The sequence below is a fragment of the Ceratosolen solmsi genome, unplaced genomic scaffold (assembly GCF_000503995.2).
Source record: "Ceratosolen solmsi marchali unplaced genomic scaffold, CerSol_1.0 scaffold7, whole genome shotgun sequence".
Classification (NCBI taxonomy): Eukaryota; Metazoa; Arthropoda; class Insecta; order Hymenoptera; family Agaonidae; genus Ceratosolen; species Ceratosolen solmsi.
In genome coordinates this window covers 8,831,928-8,851,649 of record NW_011948413.1, presented here as the reverse complement: position 1 = coordinate 8,851,649, position 19,722 = coordinate 8,831,928, and the positions used below count along the sequence as shown (strand labels likewise).

General features: G+C 27.7%; 1 protein-coding gene across 3 annotated transcripts; it reads left to right on the top strand.

Moving 5' to 3' along the window:
* The first annotated feature begins 315 nt into the window (after positions 1–315).
* LOC105367433 (uncharacterized) lies at positions 316–2,458 on the top strand. Of its 3 annotated transcripts, none has more exons than XM_011506137.1 (3): positions 316–490; positions 1,627–1,760; positions 2,231–2,451. In XM_011506137.1, the coding sequence occupies exons 1-3, from the start codon at positions 397–399 to the stop codon at positions 2,429–2,431; spliced, it is 429 nt and encodes a 142-aa protein (XP_011504439.1). In that variant the 5' UTR covers positions 316–396; the 3' UTR covers positions 2,432–2,451. The 3 variants fall into 3 exon arrangements, 2 of the variants coding, with proteins under 2 accessions (XP_011504439.1, XP_011504441.1); XR_913061.1 differs by having other exon boundaries at positions 341–553; positions 2,231–2,455; XM_011506139.1 differs by lacking the exon at positions 316–490 and adding an exon at positions 612–1,002 and having other exon boundaries at positions 2,231–2,458.
* Positions 2,459–19,722: the final 17,264 nt, after the last annotated feature.

Below are 19,722 nucleotides of genomic sequence, written 5' to 3'. Positions count from 1 at the left end.
ACTTCCATTACAAAAATGTTTCATTATTCAGTGAATGATAGAACCACATTATCCTATAAAAGAACCAAAATAATAAATCCAGTAAATTCTCATTCGTCGAGTCGTAAAAAGTCGCTTGGCATGCAAATGACGCGTGTCGAGCGATCATAAATCACGATATCCCGGTTTATCAGCTCCCTCTCGCGACTACCCCTGTAAAAATCATGGCCAGTCGCTTATTTAAGAGCAGGACAATTTTGTATTGGGACATGATCGGGTATATGGAGGTACGCGATGCCGAGTCGTAGTCGAACGCGCGAGTGACGAAAAGGCCCGGGAGGAGTGGGACGAAGCTAGCTAGACAGAGGGTATAAAGCCGAGGTTGCGCGGGCCCAGGGATCCAGTACGAGTCCAGAAATGCGAGTCGGCGGGATGCTGCGGGAGAGCTGGGGCACCAGCTTCATCGTGATCGCGCCATCAGTTTTTCTGCTGCTCCTCGTGGCCCGTGCCAGTGAGTTCCGACGCAGGCTCCAGCTGATAAACGGCCGCTCGAATGATATTATTTAGGACGTCCGCAAGCATGTCCGTGTGAGCGCGTGAGAGCGTGTGCCAGGGCACGAATATCGGTCGGCTCCCGCTTTTTTGCACAGCGCTTTCCCGTATTGGCTTTGACGCCTCGATTTCTCCCCCAAGCTCCAGCTCGGCTTTATTATCTTTCACATAAGTGGATAGAAGTGCCATGTGGTTCTGTGTATTATCGAACGCTAGTCAGTCACATAAATAATCGACGTATTGATTGAATGGAAGACTATTAATAAGCGCTAATTGTAATATGGAAAAGTTAATGTAACGCTATGATCGTCGTTAGTTAATAATCTTCGTGAATTCATAATTCGGTTGCATTATTTTGTAATTTAAATTCAATCGAAGATGTATGATAAATTTTAATTCCATGACATTTAAAGAGCAATGTGAAGTTAGTCGGGAATGCTGATTCAATGACCATTGGATATAGAGTAGAAAGTAAGGGATATAATGTGATTGATATTTCGTTATGTAACAATAACGAACGAGTCGTTGACTATTTCATTATACAACTCACTGAATACAACGAAATCGAAATCTCACAATCACAGCCTGACAATAGTCAAAAAGTTTATTAGATAGTGTAGTATCGTAATAACGCCCTGTTTCCGTATAAATTTCATAGGAGCAAATGCTCTAAGCGTGACTCGAGTGTCCGAGTGTCCGAGTGTCCATGGGCACTGATGGATTATATCCTCGATAATACATACCTACGATAACGCATGGTTTCATAAAATTTAATCGGCTATTGGCAATTGAAAAATCTTAAAACTTTTATTATAATTACTTACGAGGCTGATGTTACAAAATTTTAATGTAAATGTTGATAACGGTAAATTCACATAGATAACCATAGATAACTGATAAAATGCATCATTATCAAAATAAACATTCAATACTAATAATTTCGACACGACCATTTGCCATAGTAATTATTAAATTGCACTCGAGCAATAAGTCGATGCCGATATAATCGCTGTAATTATTCATTAAAGACCATAATTAGCCAAGAACTAATCGTCCGATTATAAGTACATTAAAAATAATATTTTCTATATTTAGATTCATTACACCTGCAATATTTGCCAGAAATTCCCGGTTATGTGCCAGTATACATTAGATATGGTGACCAGCCGTTAGAAGATATTAATCCAGACTTGGCAGGGGCTTTCCACGAGACATCAGGCATTTTCAATGTAAAATTACATCTAATTAAAAAATCTCTTAATTTAATGATGTTTAATCCACGTTTGAGGGGATCAAAGGGGCTAACGTTGTTGATATGTACAAAACATTAAAAATTTTCACAAAATGTGTTCGCTCATAGTTAGGTCGACAGTCGTGCCCTTGGCGCATTACGTAAAGCAATCATTATCCGATAAGGCTTGATTATTAAAAACAATTAAGAGCGAATTGGGGCCGATTAAGAAAGGAAAGAAGAAATGGAAATGTAATATCATACTATACTAAATCATACTTACTAAACTACTTGATATATTCCAACTAATCCTGATTGGAGCATTTTTAATTATCTCTATGTTCCGTCGCATTCGTCGTATCATATTATTTGCATAATAACTCTTTTTGCCTCATTAATTAACTAGAAATTTCTATGAAAATTAATTAATGTTATTAAATATTTATGGTATCGTTAACTTTGTTAAAGAGGATTCGAGAAATTACATTGGACGGGCCTCCATTGAATGAAATCTCCAATAAGGTTTTGAGTGACAAAAGTGTTATTTCATTACATTCTAAAGAAGAGATCACACCTCACAAAACTAGCAAACTCCGATCGAATCATTTCATTTCATTCGCACCACGTGAAATAAGTAATTTGTTGCAAAAATCTATATCGTTAGAATAGAACTTTGATATAACGAAGGTAAACAATAATCATATTCTACTTATTAATAGCGCAAAACGAATGGAATAATGTTTGCGTTATTTCTTACAGATATTGAAATTTTCCTACTGAAATAATTAATGATACAAACAAAAAATTAAAAAAAAAATAAAAAAAAAAACAAAAAACAAACGATTGTACCTGATAATTACAGATAAAATCTAGAATACAATTGGAATGCAATGTAATCATTATTGAATTATTATAATTCAACAATTTTATTCAACAAACGAGTGAAAAATCGGAGTTCGATAAAATGTCATCATCATTTCGGCTGTTTTATTTACTCCGTTTGGTCGCATCACTTCACGTCATCATTAATCCACATCTTATCAAGGTCATATTTAATAAAACTCCATCTTTACACATCGTCCAAGATTTTTCTGGACTCTGCTGCATCGCAAGTATGCCTAAGTTTATTTCACCAATTGTTGACAAACGAATTGTTAAATATTATTTATGCCAGCCGCAATGGTATAATTAAATATTAACCATTTATGTGCAGGAAAGTACATTGCATCACGAGGAGATGAAAATAGACCTGTAAAGGGGACAAAGCTAATTATTAACACTTTCAATGATCAATTAATTGAAGAATTCATTAATTACGAATGCTTCATCATCGTGCGATCGTATGTGAATTTATAATCTTTTAATTATTTTATTCTTTTAAAAGCAATTATCAAGCAAAAAAATTCACTTAATTTGTCAATTTGTCAAAAATGAATTAAAAAAAAAAAAAAAAAAAAAAAAAAAAAAAAAAAAAAACATGGAATGTTTTATCAAAATTATAGAATAATATAATTTAATTTTTATGACCAAAATTTGCCACAATTAACGGACTGATTAAATGTAATAAATTACATTATGTATTATTACAAATGGGAATAACGATCAATGTACTGTCGATAATGTGTAAGTAGACATAGAGATTATCAGAGTTTCAAACGTGTATGCCTATAATCTCAATAACCCAACTTGGATGTAATATTATAATTTATTCACTAATGGCTATTTATCGCTCAACATATAAAATTAAGGCCAAGACAATTAAACGTTATAATAATCTCATTAATGCTTTACATTATTATTACCGATTATACTCTGCACTCTTTGTTAAGAAAAATTATTTTTGTATAATAAAATAAATGATAATATTTCGATAAAATTTATTGAATTATATTTTGTCTTTTCGCTCGTTATCTCACAAACAAATCAAATAACAATAAATGATGAGTCATTAAAATTATATATCTGATTCTATTTTCTATTTATTATATTATTACTATAAATGCAATTAGTTTATTATCTGAAAATTATTTATTGTTATATTTGCTTTTTATCTGAAGTTTTAAACTTATTTAATAGCATTGATATTCATATTTTACAGCAAATGTAAAAAAATTATAAATATTAACATAAATATCCGATGATTGTCCAGAGCTTTACAAAAGCTCCATTTCTGCAAAACATCTATTACAATAAATAAAATTTTCAAATAATATTCAAATACTTTTTAGATAATTAATATAATACGTGGCATAGTTTTATGAATATATAATTGTATATTAAATCTTCAAAAGCGGCAATTTATTAGACATAGCGCTTGGTTAAATGTAGATATTATTTAATTAATTCAACGGATATACCGTTATATTTATCAATTATATTTATCTTCGATCAGGTTATTCCGCTTTAATCGTTAGATTTTTATTTAAAATCAAATATAAATGCAGCAAGCACCGGAGCACGTATTAACGAGTTAATTACAGGATGAATCAAACAATTATATTTAAGAAATGTAAGAAATGTAAAATTAAGCAACTGAATAAAAATTCAAAATTAAAAAAGTTTAAATTTTGAAAGGAATATTATAAAAGGAAATTGAAATATAGCGTTATTATTATCAATATTTATCATTTATATTGATAAAGAAAATGTCATCAAGAATTCATACTTCAAGACCAATGTGATGATATTGGAATTGGTTTTCACAATTTCACATTGCCGCATTCATTCGACAACTATATCATAAAATTTTAATTTTAATTAAAGGTAAAAATATCCGAGGGCCGATATTATTGAATTATCCATAATAAATACTTGTAAGAGTATGAAAGATTTGTTCGTTACTGTTTCGCCATTTAATTATGAATATCTGGGTTTATGGGTCAATACGGTGTTATACACATACATTGACAGACCCAATTAACTTAATATATATAATTTTAAGATAACTGAAGGAATTGGAAGGAACCAACCAATTCCGGTTTATTTACCATTGTTCCTTTCCTTAAAAAATTTACATTTAAAACGCGTAGAAAAGTAACTGGGTCTTTTTAACTTTAAATTATTAAAAAAATATCTTTTATATTCTTTTATAAATATTTTTTAAGTGACTTTTTTTTATCATAATTGTCATGTTTTTAAAAAATTTTTTTTTTTTTTTTTAACATTTAACATTTCTATTAAAAATAGAGTTTTAAATTTAACGAAGAAAATCATTAACACGATAAAACGTCTGTTACGATAATTGAGGTAGAAAACTCTGTTTACGTAATGTACGTATCAAAGAAAAATTTGTTAAATGTGCAAGTCGTGTGCATGCAATTGCACTAAATAACGAAATAATTTCGATAATTTATTCAATTGCAGTAAAACCTTCTTTTTTTTCTTCTTCTTTTTTATTTTATTTTATTTTTTTTTTCTCCTTTTTTTTTACATAATTTGATGGAACGCTAAATTATTTATTAGAGAAAATATAACGAAGAAATTGAAAAATTCAACGTGTCTACGACCAAACGACTTTCGCTTCTTCGTATTCTATTTTATTCAATTTTTCAGCTGACGTGCTTGTAAAACTCGTTTCTTCATCCACAGTTATATCCTTTAAATTTTCTTCTGTATTTTTCTCAACTTATCACCTTTCCCACTCATTCTCTTCCACCGACGTTCATTCGATACGGATATCTAAAAGGTATTAAGCTGCGCGCATTTGCACTTATACTTGTCTGCCAGTTAAACATACTGAATTTAAAAGCTTATACTAGTTTTACTATTATTATTGAAGAATATATAAGGGTACGAAGGCATTTGCTATAGACGAAACAGGCATTATAAGGAGAACCGTTATGAAGGTCGAGCCTTCTCTCAATATCGAAGTGTTTCAACTGCATTTTATAGCGAATGACCTGAAACATCGATGGCATTTAATATTTGAGTAAGTGTAATGCGAGTGCGCACTGCGAAAAGTCCAGGCATTCTATAAATAATTTACTATTGCTTAATTATGTTGGTAACTTGGTTAGAAAATTAATATATCGCGAGTATTGAAGGAAAATTTTTTAATAACTTTCTTTTAAAATGATTTAGATCATTGATAATTTTCTTGTATTTTTTATAAAATTCATATACATATTTTTTTTAATATTTTCGATATATATATATATATATATATATATATATATATGTATATCGTGAAATTATCTTACCACTTATCAATAGTAATTTTTTAATTAAAAATCAATATACTCTCTACAAAGTTTACCAACTGATTGTATCCATTAAGAAATAAAATAATTCTTTTTTTTTTTTCATTTCCATATGGATAATACACAATCGTGTATTATCCAATAATATTCAATAAATTCTTAAATATTCCTGTGTATTATGCCTACAATGCAATCATAATAAACGAATACCCATCATATGCATTAATGTATTATGTATTACTCATAAAATTATGCAACTTATGTCATCATTTACTAATGTCAGGAAAAAAAAAACTCTTTCATCTATTATTAAGAGTCCAATATTTGTATCGCAGTTAGCCACTTACAACAATAAGCAACATACGCGATTAGTAAATATGCATTTTTCTCTCTTCCTTACGGCGATCATTCAAATATTTAGCAAATACCACTCTTCGCTTTATTTGACGATTTGGAATAATTTTAAAAAACTATTATTATACGTGCGTGTATTTGTTGTTCGGACATCGGCGTCAATCACGTATATCGAGGTGTCCGGTAAAATGGAAATTCTACTCGGTTGCAGATGAAGCTTACTAACTGTAAACCTGTATTACAGATGTTTGAAATAGATACCTTTTACCGATAAATATACGTGACTTTTGCTTCCGCGTAACAGGAATTAATATCGAAGGAGCCCAAAAAAGTCCCGATAAGAAAAGAAGCAAAAAAAAAAAAATACATCAAACAATCTTAGCAACGTAACCGATCTTTATCGAGCTACAAAGTGGGAACGAAATATGCTTTTTATTTATATTGGTTAATGAAGTGAGGCGCCCTCGCTCCTGAAATATCGACAGGCTCATTCATTTTCATGATAAGCGAGTGGCGGCGACGACCGAAAACATCGGCAAGATTAGCCCGAGTCAGAATGCGAAGGCAATCGGATCTGAAGGGAGATTGAGAGAGATTGAGAGAGAGATTGAGAGAGAGATTGAGAGAGAGAGAGAGAGAGAGAGAGAGAGAAGAGAGAACCGGTTTTGACGGTGGCCGGCGATCGATGTGCCCGGATGAAAAGAACTGTAGACTTGCCATTTCCGAAATTGCTCATCGGACTGTTACGTTCTCTTCGGGGGATTACTTTTCTTACGACGGCCCTACGTGCAAAAAATAGGCCAACACACTCAACGACGACTCTAGATAGGTTAAACGGCCTTTCTCAGAAAGTCCATTAGGTTGCGCCTAATTAAAAAAAGATGAAACAGAATTGCGAGCAGTCGCTTGCCCTTCCAAGCATAACTAGAGTTAATTTCGAAAAATTTATCAGCCTGACTGCCGATTGGATCTTACGCTTCCGACTTTAAGTGCTCCATTTCCAATTATTCGCATTCGGCACTATATAGTGATGTTAGATTAAATTAGGTCAAGTTTATTGTAGTGATTATGTATCTATTAAAAAGTAATTATAGATAGAAAATAATGTATGATCTGTATGAGCTGATAATCACGACTAAGTGCAACTTTCTTTTTAATATTTACAAAAAAATAAAGAGTAATTAATTTTAGAGAGATAGAGTTTTAATCGGTAATCACTGAAACTGACTAAAATCAAATTACATTTGTTACGGTAATAAAACGTATCCGAAACAATGTTACAAAAAAAATTTATAAAAAAATTTCTATTTCACATAGTATAAAATTAAGTTTAAAAGTGATTTGCATAGAAATGGGCTAATTGTAATAAAATTAATTTAATATCGTTATTATGTTAAATTGTTTCCTTTTTATAGACAATTAATACTAAAATAAATCAAATAAATTTTATTAGATTATTAGTAATTATTAATTACTTACATTTCTAAAATTAGTAAATTATTGCTATTTTTATAAATTAATAATCTTCCTTTTCTCCTGTACCATTAATTATTAAATATTTAATTTTCAAACTCCAAGTAATAGGCATTGATTTAAATTCCAAAGTATTATTCCATATAAACACCAGAGTTTAATAAATTTTTATAAAATTAAATTTCTCTTATTTTATTCTGTATCGATCCGCAGAATTTTCACGCATTATACACATTGAATTTATAATTACGCAATTATCGTAACAAGTATCACTATGGGGCATCCATTATCTTTGATTGATAATTTCATGCACTTACCTAGTTTACAATAGGTGTCATCCTGGCAATTTGTGCAATGCAATTGAACTGAACATGGGTGCATGAAGACCAAGTTAATTGTTAGAATTTGAAATTTTGTTATTTTTACGATCCGTTAATCAAGTAATTGTGATAAACATATGCAATATGTAATTACAAATATAATATATTATTATAATATTAAAATAATGTGATGCAACAGAAATATCAATGCACTTGGAAGTCACGCGATTATTTATACGCACTCTCTTTTAGTATGAAAATTTTTATTAAATAATCGAATTAAATAAAAATAAATTCTATAATTAGCGTGCTCTACTTTTCTTTGGTTTTAAGATTTTAGATATGTCGAATGAAACAATTATTTATTAATATTTTCAATATTATCATTTAATGTTTAATTATTTAATATTCGTGATCTTCGAATGTTAAAAATAATACATAACGGATATCTCTAATCTATAAAAATACTTAATGCAAAGACAGAATTATATAGATAAAGGGCTAATTTCTAATACAGATATTATTAATAAAATACCGCATAGCAGTGGTATTTTTATGAAAAAATCACTTTTAAAGTATGAATTTATTAATAATAAAATACTTAAATTTTGAAAGTTAATGTACGTACAGTAAAGGTCAAATTTATTTAATGTTCAATTTCGCACAATTCGCGTCTTACCTTTCACCTGGCATACATTATAAGCTTATACATAATTTTAGATTTCTCCATTTATCCTAAAAATTATAATAATTTTAAAACGATTTGACTAATTATTCATATTTTATATACTTTTTATTCCAATCTTATATATTCTCTTGCAAAACGGATGAATCTGTATTGGAAATGCATAAAAACTGTATATAAAAATTTACAAAACAATTACTAAATAAATATTATGTGAAAAATGGAAAAAAAAAACAATTAAAATTTCAATGTATACGTATAAATAAATATATAATATGCTAAACATTGAGTTTCTTTTCTATCATATTCTTAGGATAAAAAGTTATAAATAAACATTATTAATACATTTAATTTTGAAGATACTTATAAGAATCTGAAATCACACATTGATAATTTATCATTAAATAAAACTTAGTAAATAATAAATTACTTGCATCTTATGGTGGGAATATAAAATATGAAAAGTTATTAATATAGAAATAATCAAAGAGTCATTAAATCCATAACATTTACATAAAAATATATAAATGAGGATAGAGAAAAGCTATAACTGATTAAGAAAAAATAAAAACGCGAGAGAACAAAAGAGAAGAAAATATTATTTTATATAAAAGAGTATAAAATCTCATTTTAAAGGCAAAGATTATTTTAGATTTCAGCAAAAAGAACATTTTCGATGGTGATGGATTTGCAATTTTCATTGCTCTATTGCACAATAACGAATGTCACGATTACAAAGTAAAAGAATAATTTTGTTTGACATTCAATATATAAATATAATAATCAACTAATGTATTATTATTATATTATATATAAAAACATTTTATTTAGTATTAATACGTGATCATACTGTATTCAATAAAATATTTCTAATTTTCTTTACTCACTTACAACACATTTCATTCCTATAAAAACATTCAAAGTAAATTAGAAGATAAAAAAAGAATAATAAGAACAAAAATAATAAAAAATGTACGTGAAATGTATCATACTGCTGATATTTGTTTTAATATCTGTACTTGAAATTCAAACTGCAGCCTATGGAAAAGGGGGCGGGCGAGGAGGGGGAGCAGCAAGAGGAAGAGCTAGAAAAGGTCTTCGGAACCGCAATAAAGTTCTATTTCTAGGTCTAGGACCTAAAGGCAAAAAGGATAATGATTCGACCAAACATTATAGGCATTACTAGATTGGACGAGGAATATAAAAAAAAACTATTGATTGGATAATTTTTAACAAATGACGTCATTACAATCCTGTTAAATACAGTTTAAATCATGTAATGTTAAATGATTCTATTAAAATTGTTTTCATAATAACAAATCAATTAATCAATTACATATTTATTTACATACCTTATATATATATATATATATATATATATATGAATTTGTTTTCTTTTTTATCGATTTCTTCGAATTGAAAATGGTGGATTATTTAGAAATTCTGACATTAGCATAGAGCTGAAGTTCAATTACATTGCTAATGGAATTGAAAAAATTTCCTAATAATTTTTCAGATTTTTCATTTTGCTAAAAAAGTAAAGATAAGGCTATTATCGATAATATAATTATTTTCATTCCTCTACGTGACCGCTAAATAATTAAATTAAGCACGCTCTAATTTATTATAATAGTCTAATCCACGAATATATATTTGTAAAAGTTTTATATTTATAAGTAGGAATATACAGTCATATATGTAGTAAATTGAAAAATTTGTCGTAGTATTTGAATTCGGAAAAACAAAAAACAAAAAAAAACAAATGCTTTGGAAAATCGTTATAATTGTATTTTTAGTATATATTCATTATATTAGTTGTTGCTCCAAAAAGAAAAAAAGGAGAAAAAATTCCGGAAATGCGAATGTGATAATCATTATAGAAAATACTACTACTACTACGTTAGCACCAATATCTCCTGGATAAACAATCTGATGCGAATGGACGTAAAAATCGCTAAGAAGTTGAATCGTGAAGATTATTTACATTTTCCAAATATTTCAAGTATTCTCTGTGATTTATGAAAATATTTAAGGAACAATAAATATATAACCACATTGACAGTTTATAATTATTTTTAATTATACACCTTCACGTAGTGTTGTTATTAATATTAATTTCAATCGATATAATTAATGTTCATTTATTTATTTATTTATTTATTTTGTTTAGTTAATGAGACACGATCATTACATTAATAAAAATACAGCAACAACAGTGTAATATAACAACAAATCATAGTTTATATAATCTTATTTGTGGTACCTAAAGAGCTCAATTTCAATATCAAATGTCACAGTTGATTAAAATGACTTGAAACGCATGTCGAATGAAAAAATCTGTCACAAAAGACGAATTATTTACAATTATAATATTTGAAAGTTATTAATAATAATTACTTTACTAATAATGTTTTTACGATACTCTATGATTAATTTTATAGGTGTAAAAGTCGTTGTTTATCGCATAATATATCGCACGCATTTCTAGAATAAAAAATATTTATAAACAACCGTATCTTTATAATACATATACGTAACAAACACGCGCGCGAACACACACGTTAAATATAATAGAAAAGATGTTAAATATTTAATAAAGTTACATTCATGTTTAATATGTATTTATGTATAATAGCTACAATAATAAACAGCAAAGTATGAAATATCAATAATATAATTTATGAATGTAGTTTGTTAGAGAAAAAAATTGAAAGAATTGAAATATAAATGGGATATTTGATGATACAACTAACAGGTTTATAAGAAATTTATAAATTCTTTATGTTTGAAAATTTGTGTTTATTATTTAAAGAAATATATGCAGTTCCATTTAGAATAATTTCTTTTATTATATTTTTATATATTTCTCCCTTAACCAGGTGGTGGCGTCATAATACCAGGTGATTGCGATGTAGTAGTAGATATATAGTCGTCGCTGTCATTACTTGAATCACGGGATTTTTTTTTTTTTTGCCAAATATAGAACCCTTCTTGCTTCTTTTTGAGCAGGCACTAATAAAATTCAGACCATATATTAGTACTACGAGTATTACGATTTTAAATAACATTTTTTTATATTTGTGTAATGCAGTGTACTATGTAAAACTAGTATTTATATGAAAATATTATGTACAAAAATAATATAAAATTAATGTCGTGATTTTTTATTTTATACTTTGATGGTCATGAGTTATTTTAAATTTTAAATACCAAATTCGGAATAAATAGTTTAATATAACAATATTTTAATATTAAAATGTTAAGAATACGGTATTATATAAGTATTATTACTATTTCGAATATTAATTAATTGCAATATATACATAATGATATCTAAAGTGTCGTTATTTAACTAAAAGTTTTTTTTATTAGCTAAGGGAGTTACAGTACAAGAGTAAAGGATGAATGCCTTTAGTTCATAAATATTTTTTAATAGTGAGATACAGAGAAATTTTTACATAAATAAATTACATAAAACTAAAATAATTATGTAATAGAAGTGAAAGTCATTATATCTTTAAATTGATAATACCCATTGATAAATTGTAATATAATTAAAGAATGATATTAAAATTTTTATATATATATATATATATATATATATATATATATATATATATATATCATTTTAATTTGTTTTTTTTTTTTTTTTTATAGAAAAGTCATTCTAATATTCAAATATTGCAATTCAAAATACACTATTGCCCTACTCTATTTAATATGAATATCATGAAATTACAAAAACTTGAATTTAATTTAAAATAATGGAAATGTGAGATAATATATGTTTCATGTTAAATAGAATTGCAAATATATGTTTTCTCTTAATCAACTTCAATTAATCTTGTAATATTTTTGTATAATACTGATGTTATGGTAATTAATGAAACGCACATGACTTATAAGTTTGCTGAAAACTATTAAGAATCCATAATATATCATTGTAGAGGTTTATTAATAATTTTAATATTCTACTTATACTATTGTATAGACTGGCAATAGAAATGTAATTATAAAGCGCATACATAACATATATTATTAGATTCAAATTTATTTCATTTTCTTTTCAATTATTATATAATTTAGTCAATAATGAATATTAAGAGCTTAAATTTGTTAATATATATTTGGCAAAAAAATATTTTAAATACTATAATTATTATCGGTTTGTTAAAAATTTTTTTTTTTTTTTTTAATATTTTTGTACTAAAATGTTTACCATTACGTTTTTATAAACTATAAAGTGATAAAGATATCATACATTTGTAAAAGCTATCGTGACTGTTTATATAAAGAGATTTATATTTATTTTATTTGTCTCTAATATGATAATATTAAAATCATGCAGTGGTAGTAAAAAAATCGAAAAATTTAATTTTTAATTAAAATCGAACAAAACATGAAATAAAAATTATATTTTTAAATAAACGAAGAAAATTTAACACACGCCTAAATAATATTTTGTGACTTCACAATTGTAAATAAATGTATTATTTGTAAATTATAGACAATTAGGAAGCGTAGGTATAGTGAGAAAAAATTAGTATTTAGTTAAGTTTATTTGTAAATTTACGTTGATTATGATAGGAAAAGTCACAATTCAAACAAAAATTCTTTCTTTACAATGAAAGTTTATGAATAACGAATAATTATAAAGTCATCCTTATTTTTCTATTTAATGTTAAATGAAGAGAAATTATGACGTTAAAGCACTTAGTAACTAGATAAGCGTTAGTATATCAAATGAAAAAAAAACAAAAAAAACAAAAAATAAGTAAAAATATGTATGTAAAATATAATATTTAATTTTTTATATTTATGAAAGATACATTCGAAAAAAAAAACATTTTACTATATATTTAATGAAGCAAGTAAAGGAACGTAAAGAAAAGATGAAATTAAACATTAATTAATGCTAAATAACGGCTACCGGAATGCCATGGCGTCGATGGAGAAATAGCTAAACAGCACTTTCTAAGGCTGGCTTATTTACAATAATGTTTGTCACCAATTGGATAATTGTCAATGCAAGCCTGCATAGTATTAAAGAATCCCAAAGCAATGGATTTCTCACTGAGTGAGAAAGAAAAGCGCGAAGGTGCGCTATTCCACATAAATACCGGCGTATCGACAAAACGGCGATATCAGCGAAATTAGCCACTCCAGCCACGAGAGTCAAAGTGAAAATCAGTCGTAGCTCAGCATACGGGTCAAATTGTGCGATGGAAAGTCCGTGAAAGACTTTCGCGAGAGACGGACGCGTGCTCGGAAGAGGTTATAAAAGGAGAGCAGCGAGTTAGCTCCGCTTGCGCTCAATAAACAAATGGCGGTGGGAGTGTGGATTGGTGGATGATGGCTGATTGGTGATGAGGTTTGGGGGAGGGGAGAGGACGAGAGGACGACAGGCATGGCTTAATCCTTCGTAATAAGCTCCCTCTCGTTCGATCGTCCGCCCCTTTGGGCCGTTGTAGCGCGAAAAGGCAAAGCTACCGTTCAGACTTTTTCTTTCTTCGTTCACCCAGGCACCGCTGCATTTCCTCACCACTGTGTTTAGCTCTGCACCTACATTATGCACTTTATCGTCGATTCGTACGTTATTGTCCGGAGCAACGTGCGCTTGCTTTAAAAGTCGGAGGCTCGCCTACCTTATCATCATCGAGTGAGGTGAATACGCGCGGATGGTTTAACGCTCGATTGGCATGGTTTTGTTGAGGGAGGGAGGGATGAGGTTATAGGGATGAGTTTACATTGTAATTTTACCTTATGATGAGCTTACATTATAAGGCCTTGCGCTTGTCTTTTTTACATTCGACGTCCCTTGCGAGGATATTGCATTAAGTTTTTCGAGTATATAATCGACGTGCGTTACACAACTGAAAATGCTCCTTTCAATAATAACGAAATTAGCCATTTCTTAGTAAGATTGGCAAGATGCCAAGTAAAATTATTAAATTTAAAAGACTTTAATATGGATAGTAATAAGGGGAGTACAATTATTAAAATACTTGTGTACGAAGATTTATATGTGTGGTTGCAAAGTTTAATAAAAGTAATTCAACGATACAATAGTTTTATTGCTAAAACTTAAAATTCTTACTTTAAGCTGAGTTCGTTGGATAAATACTTGAAACTTTATTTATTATACATTAGTAAATTCATTGTGAAGTAATTATTCGTTAAATGAAAATATTACTATATTCATAAGAGTAGTTGTAATGTAATCAATGGAAATTCGTAATAATTTTTTTTTTTTTCCAATATCTGTGAAAAGTATTGATAATTTATATAAGCTAGTGTTTAATAATCGAGCTCAATTTGTTGTTAAAATTTATTTAATTTTTCTATTTTCTATTTTCCTATTTCTTTCATCTTTTTTTTTCTTCTTTTTTTTTTATGTTAACAACACAGGAACGGGCAGATGAATTAAATTAATAAATTAAGACAAAAGGCAATATCTTACTTACGATTAATTATAATTATATTCATGACTTCAAAGCCAATATCCTGCCATGTAATATTAGTAACATAATAATTTCTGCTTAATAAGATAGCCAAAAAGTTCCTTCAAAGAATATATATCGAAGCATTGGCATACAAAAATGTTTATGAGCAAAATAAATAACATTATTGTTCCTCTATGAATATCAGTATCATATTACATATACATACCAATTAAAATTAAATAAATGCTTTCAACAGACAGATATATATATATATATATATATATATATATATATATATATATATTTATAATTAATTAGATTATCGTTTAAGTAAATTTAAGATTAAGTAAGATTAACCATATCTCGTGTATTTAATAGTAGCAAGTTTTCATTATTTTACAGTAGCTATGTAGAATATGTAGATTAAATATGTAGATTAATTAGGCGCTAATTAAATGTTATATACACAATTTTTTTTTTACAGTCAAATATGCATATTTATTATAAGTAACTTTTTTTATTTACATAGCATAAAATTAATAACGCATTGTTTTTTTTTTTTTTTTTTTTTTTCATAAAATTAACAAAATTTTACATAATACAGGAAAAGGGATATTTCGAAGAATGAATTGTATAAAATTGTTGCATTGCAAAGACATTAACGATATTGTCAAATAATAAGGAAATATTATTGTTTTATGTAAAATTTATGTAAAATTTCAAGTGTTTTGTTCATTATACAGATTACAAATATTATTAATTCATTTAAATGTTTATAAATAATTATTACATTAAATAAAATTATAATTAAATTTATAACATATTTAATTAATAATTCTAATTTTATATCTCTTGCTATAAGTAAAATAATATGTCTAATATTTGCAATATTCTTCTTAAAGTAATGATAAATAGATGTTTGAAATTAAAAATTTATTTATTATTAAATGAGAACAAGACACAAGTTGCTTTTGGCTATGTAATTTGATATGATTCGATAGTGGTACAATAGATTCTACAAAAGTTTGACTCTTAAAATGAAATTTTTGTTTTAAATATCATATCATTTTATTAGACAAAACATAAATAACGAATAATAAGTATCACATATCACGGGCGATAAACTGTTTTTTTGTTCTCAGAATTTATGTAGATCTACTTATTTAAATCAAAAGGTAATACGTTGCTATTGCTTTCGTTGTTTTTCTTCTGATTAAGTTTTTAATTTCATTTTCATTAAATAGCTTTTACGTAAAAATTGAAGTTTTAATTTTATATTTAATAGAAAATTTAATAGACACTACCTTTTACTATTAATGTATTAGCTTAGAAAATTAGAAATAAAGTATCTATTATATCTATTTAATATCGATACGTGTTCACTCTACAGTTAACTTAGACACTTTTCATGTTATATGATCACGAAACGCTATTAATATAAGTAATTTAGGAGAAAATTAAATTGCACAATTATATAAATACAGAAATGAAAATAGCAGTACACTTGTATAAACGCAAAAAATGCAGATGAAATTTATTATTTTATTCGTAATTTCAATCATTTTTATCGTTGAAGTTGTCACGTGCGGTCGGAGAAGGGGCGGTGGTGGCGGCGGAGGAGGGGGAGTAAGAAAAGGTCTCCGCAATCGAGATAAAGCACCATTTCAAGTACCTGGATCAAGAAATGATAACCAGAAAAGTTCAACGATGAAATAAAAAAATTTCCAAATTGTAAATACCAGTTCAAAAACATGAATGAAAACTTTATTGATTGGATAATTTTTAACAAATGACGTCATTACAATCCTGTTAAATACAGTTTAAATCATGTAATGTTAAATGATTCTATTAAAATTGTTTTCATAATAACAAATCAATTAATCAATTACATATTTATTTACATACCTTATATATATATATATATATATATATATATGAATTTGTTTTCTTTTTTATCGATTTCTTCGAATTGAAAATGGTGGATTATTTAGAAATTCTGACATTAGCATAGAGCTGAAGTTCAATTACATTGCTAATGGAATTGAAAAAATTTCCTAATAATTTTTCAGATTTTTCATTTTGCTAAAAAAGTAAAGATAAGGCTATTATCGATAATATAATTATTTTCATTCCTCTACGTGACCGCTAAATAATTAAATTAAGCACGCTCTAATTTATTATAATAGTCTAATCCACGAATATATATTTGTAAAAGTTTTATATTTATAAGTAGGAATATACAGTCATATATGTAGTAAATTGAAAAATTTGTCGTAGTATTTGAATTCGGAAAAACAAAAAACAAAAAAAAACAAATGCTTTGGAAAATCGTTATAATTGTATTTTTAGTATATATTCATTATATTAGTTGTTGCTCCAAAAAGAAAAAAAGGAGAAAAAATTCCGGAAATGCGAATGTGATAATCATTATAGAAAATACTACTACTACTACGTTAGCACCAATATCTCCTGGATAAACAATCTGATGCGAATGGACGTAAAAATCGCTAAGAAGTTGAATCGTGAAGATTATTTACATTTTCCAAATATTTCAAGTATTCTCTGTGATTTATGAAAATATTTAAGGAACAATAAATATATAACCACATTGACAGTTTATAATTATTTTTAATTATACACCTTCACGTAGTGTTGTTATTAATATTAATTTCAATCGATATAATTAATGTTCATTTATTTATTTATTTATTTATTTTGTTTAGTTAATGAGACACGATCATTACATTAATAAAAATACAGCAACAACAGTGTAATATAACAACAAATCATAGTTTATATAATCTTATTTGTGGTACCTAAAGAGCTCAATTTCAATATCAAATGTCACAGTTGATTAAAATGACTTGAAACGCATGTCGAATGAAAAAATCTGTCACAAAAGACGAATTATTTACAATTATAATATTTGAAAGTTATTAATAATAATTACTTTACTAATAATGTTTTTACGATACTCTATGATTAATTTTATAGGTGTAAAAGTCGTTGTTTATCGCATAATATATCGCACGCATTTCTAGAATAAAAAATATTTATAAACAACCGTATCTTTATAATACATATACGTAACAAACACGCGCGCGAACACACACATGCGCAAAAAACATACCCACCCCCCTCTCTCGCACACATATATATAAAATTTTTTTTTCTTCACCAAAACGACTTATTAGCATATTTATTCATATACAACTAACATATGCATGCAACATTTTTTAAACTTTTAACTATATTCCTTATTGTTTTTAATATATGTAATATTAATATTATGGATAAAATATGTGTATTAAGACTACTTATTTTTTATTAAAATTTATTGTATTTTATTAATAGATTATTGGAATGCAATAAATCTGTCTACAAAACAGAAAGTGCCGAATAATAATATAAAATTACATTGATAAAAGTGATGTAATGTTAAAAATAGAATTGCAATTTACTTTGCTTGAAAATAAATCAAAAACCATTTTAGTCGACTATGTGATGTGGTTTTCAGCGAAATTTTGACATCTACCAGCTGAAACAACGAATCACAATGTGTCAAAACCTAACTAGTTGATTAGCGCTACACGCGATCGTTGTTCATTCTCCGTCGAATGAAACAAATGTTTTTTTACATAATTCACGCAAGTTTCTCATAAATAAAACAAATGATTCGTCAGTCATATATATGTAAATGTGCAATTAAACTCGATAATGAATCGATCATCGAGCCTGAATAATTTACCATGAATCATTGGTCACGTCACGAATGAATTAACTAAGTAGATATAACCGAAGCTTGTGAAAGAAAAGCCAATGGTTTTTCTGTCGTACGGGCGCTTTTACTTGCACATACCACTCTGTTCCCGAAACTTTCGCTCGCGAAACTCATTAAGATTTGACTGCCGGAATCTAGTATCAATTTTTTCACTGAGTACCGTCGTAAACTCCTACTTAACGAGCACAGTGTCTTCAGTGACTTCAGCAATATTTTTATCATTTTTATCTCCACATGCCGTGCGATACTTCTCTGACAGAAGTTTTGCATATGCAAATTTAAGATATTAAACTAGAATTCCCAGTCATTCAATCCGAATTATCTTAATCGGCATTTCATTTATTAGATTAAACATGCGTTATCCTTATCTCATTGACGATTATAATTTTACACGTAATTAGAATTTTAAACAAGTATCGACAATTACAACGTACAATAAATACTTCCTAGTTAGATTAACAGACAGAGATCGTTTTATAAGTCAAAGTGTATTTGTCGACTTTTAGCACAATATCAAATAACATTAACAAGCATTGTGTTTAAAATCACATAAAAAACACTACGCGTATAGCATTAATATCCGCAATTGCAAAGAAAATTACTTTTGCAACGTGTAATTAAGCTGCATTGCCCCACTATGTCCATCCTGTTCCTGACAATTATATTGCCAAAATTTCGAGATCTCTTTAATAACAGATAGTGGAA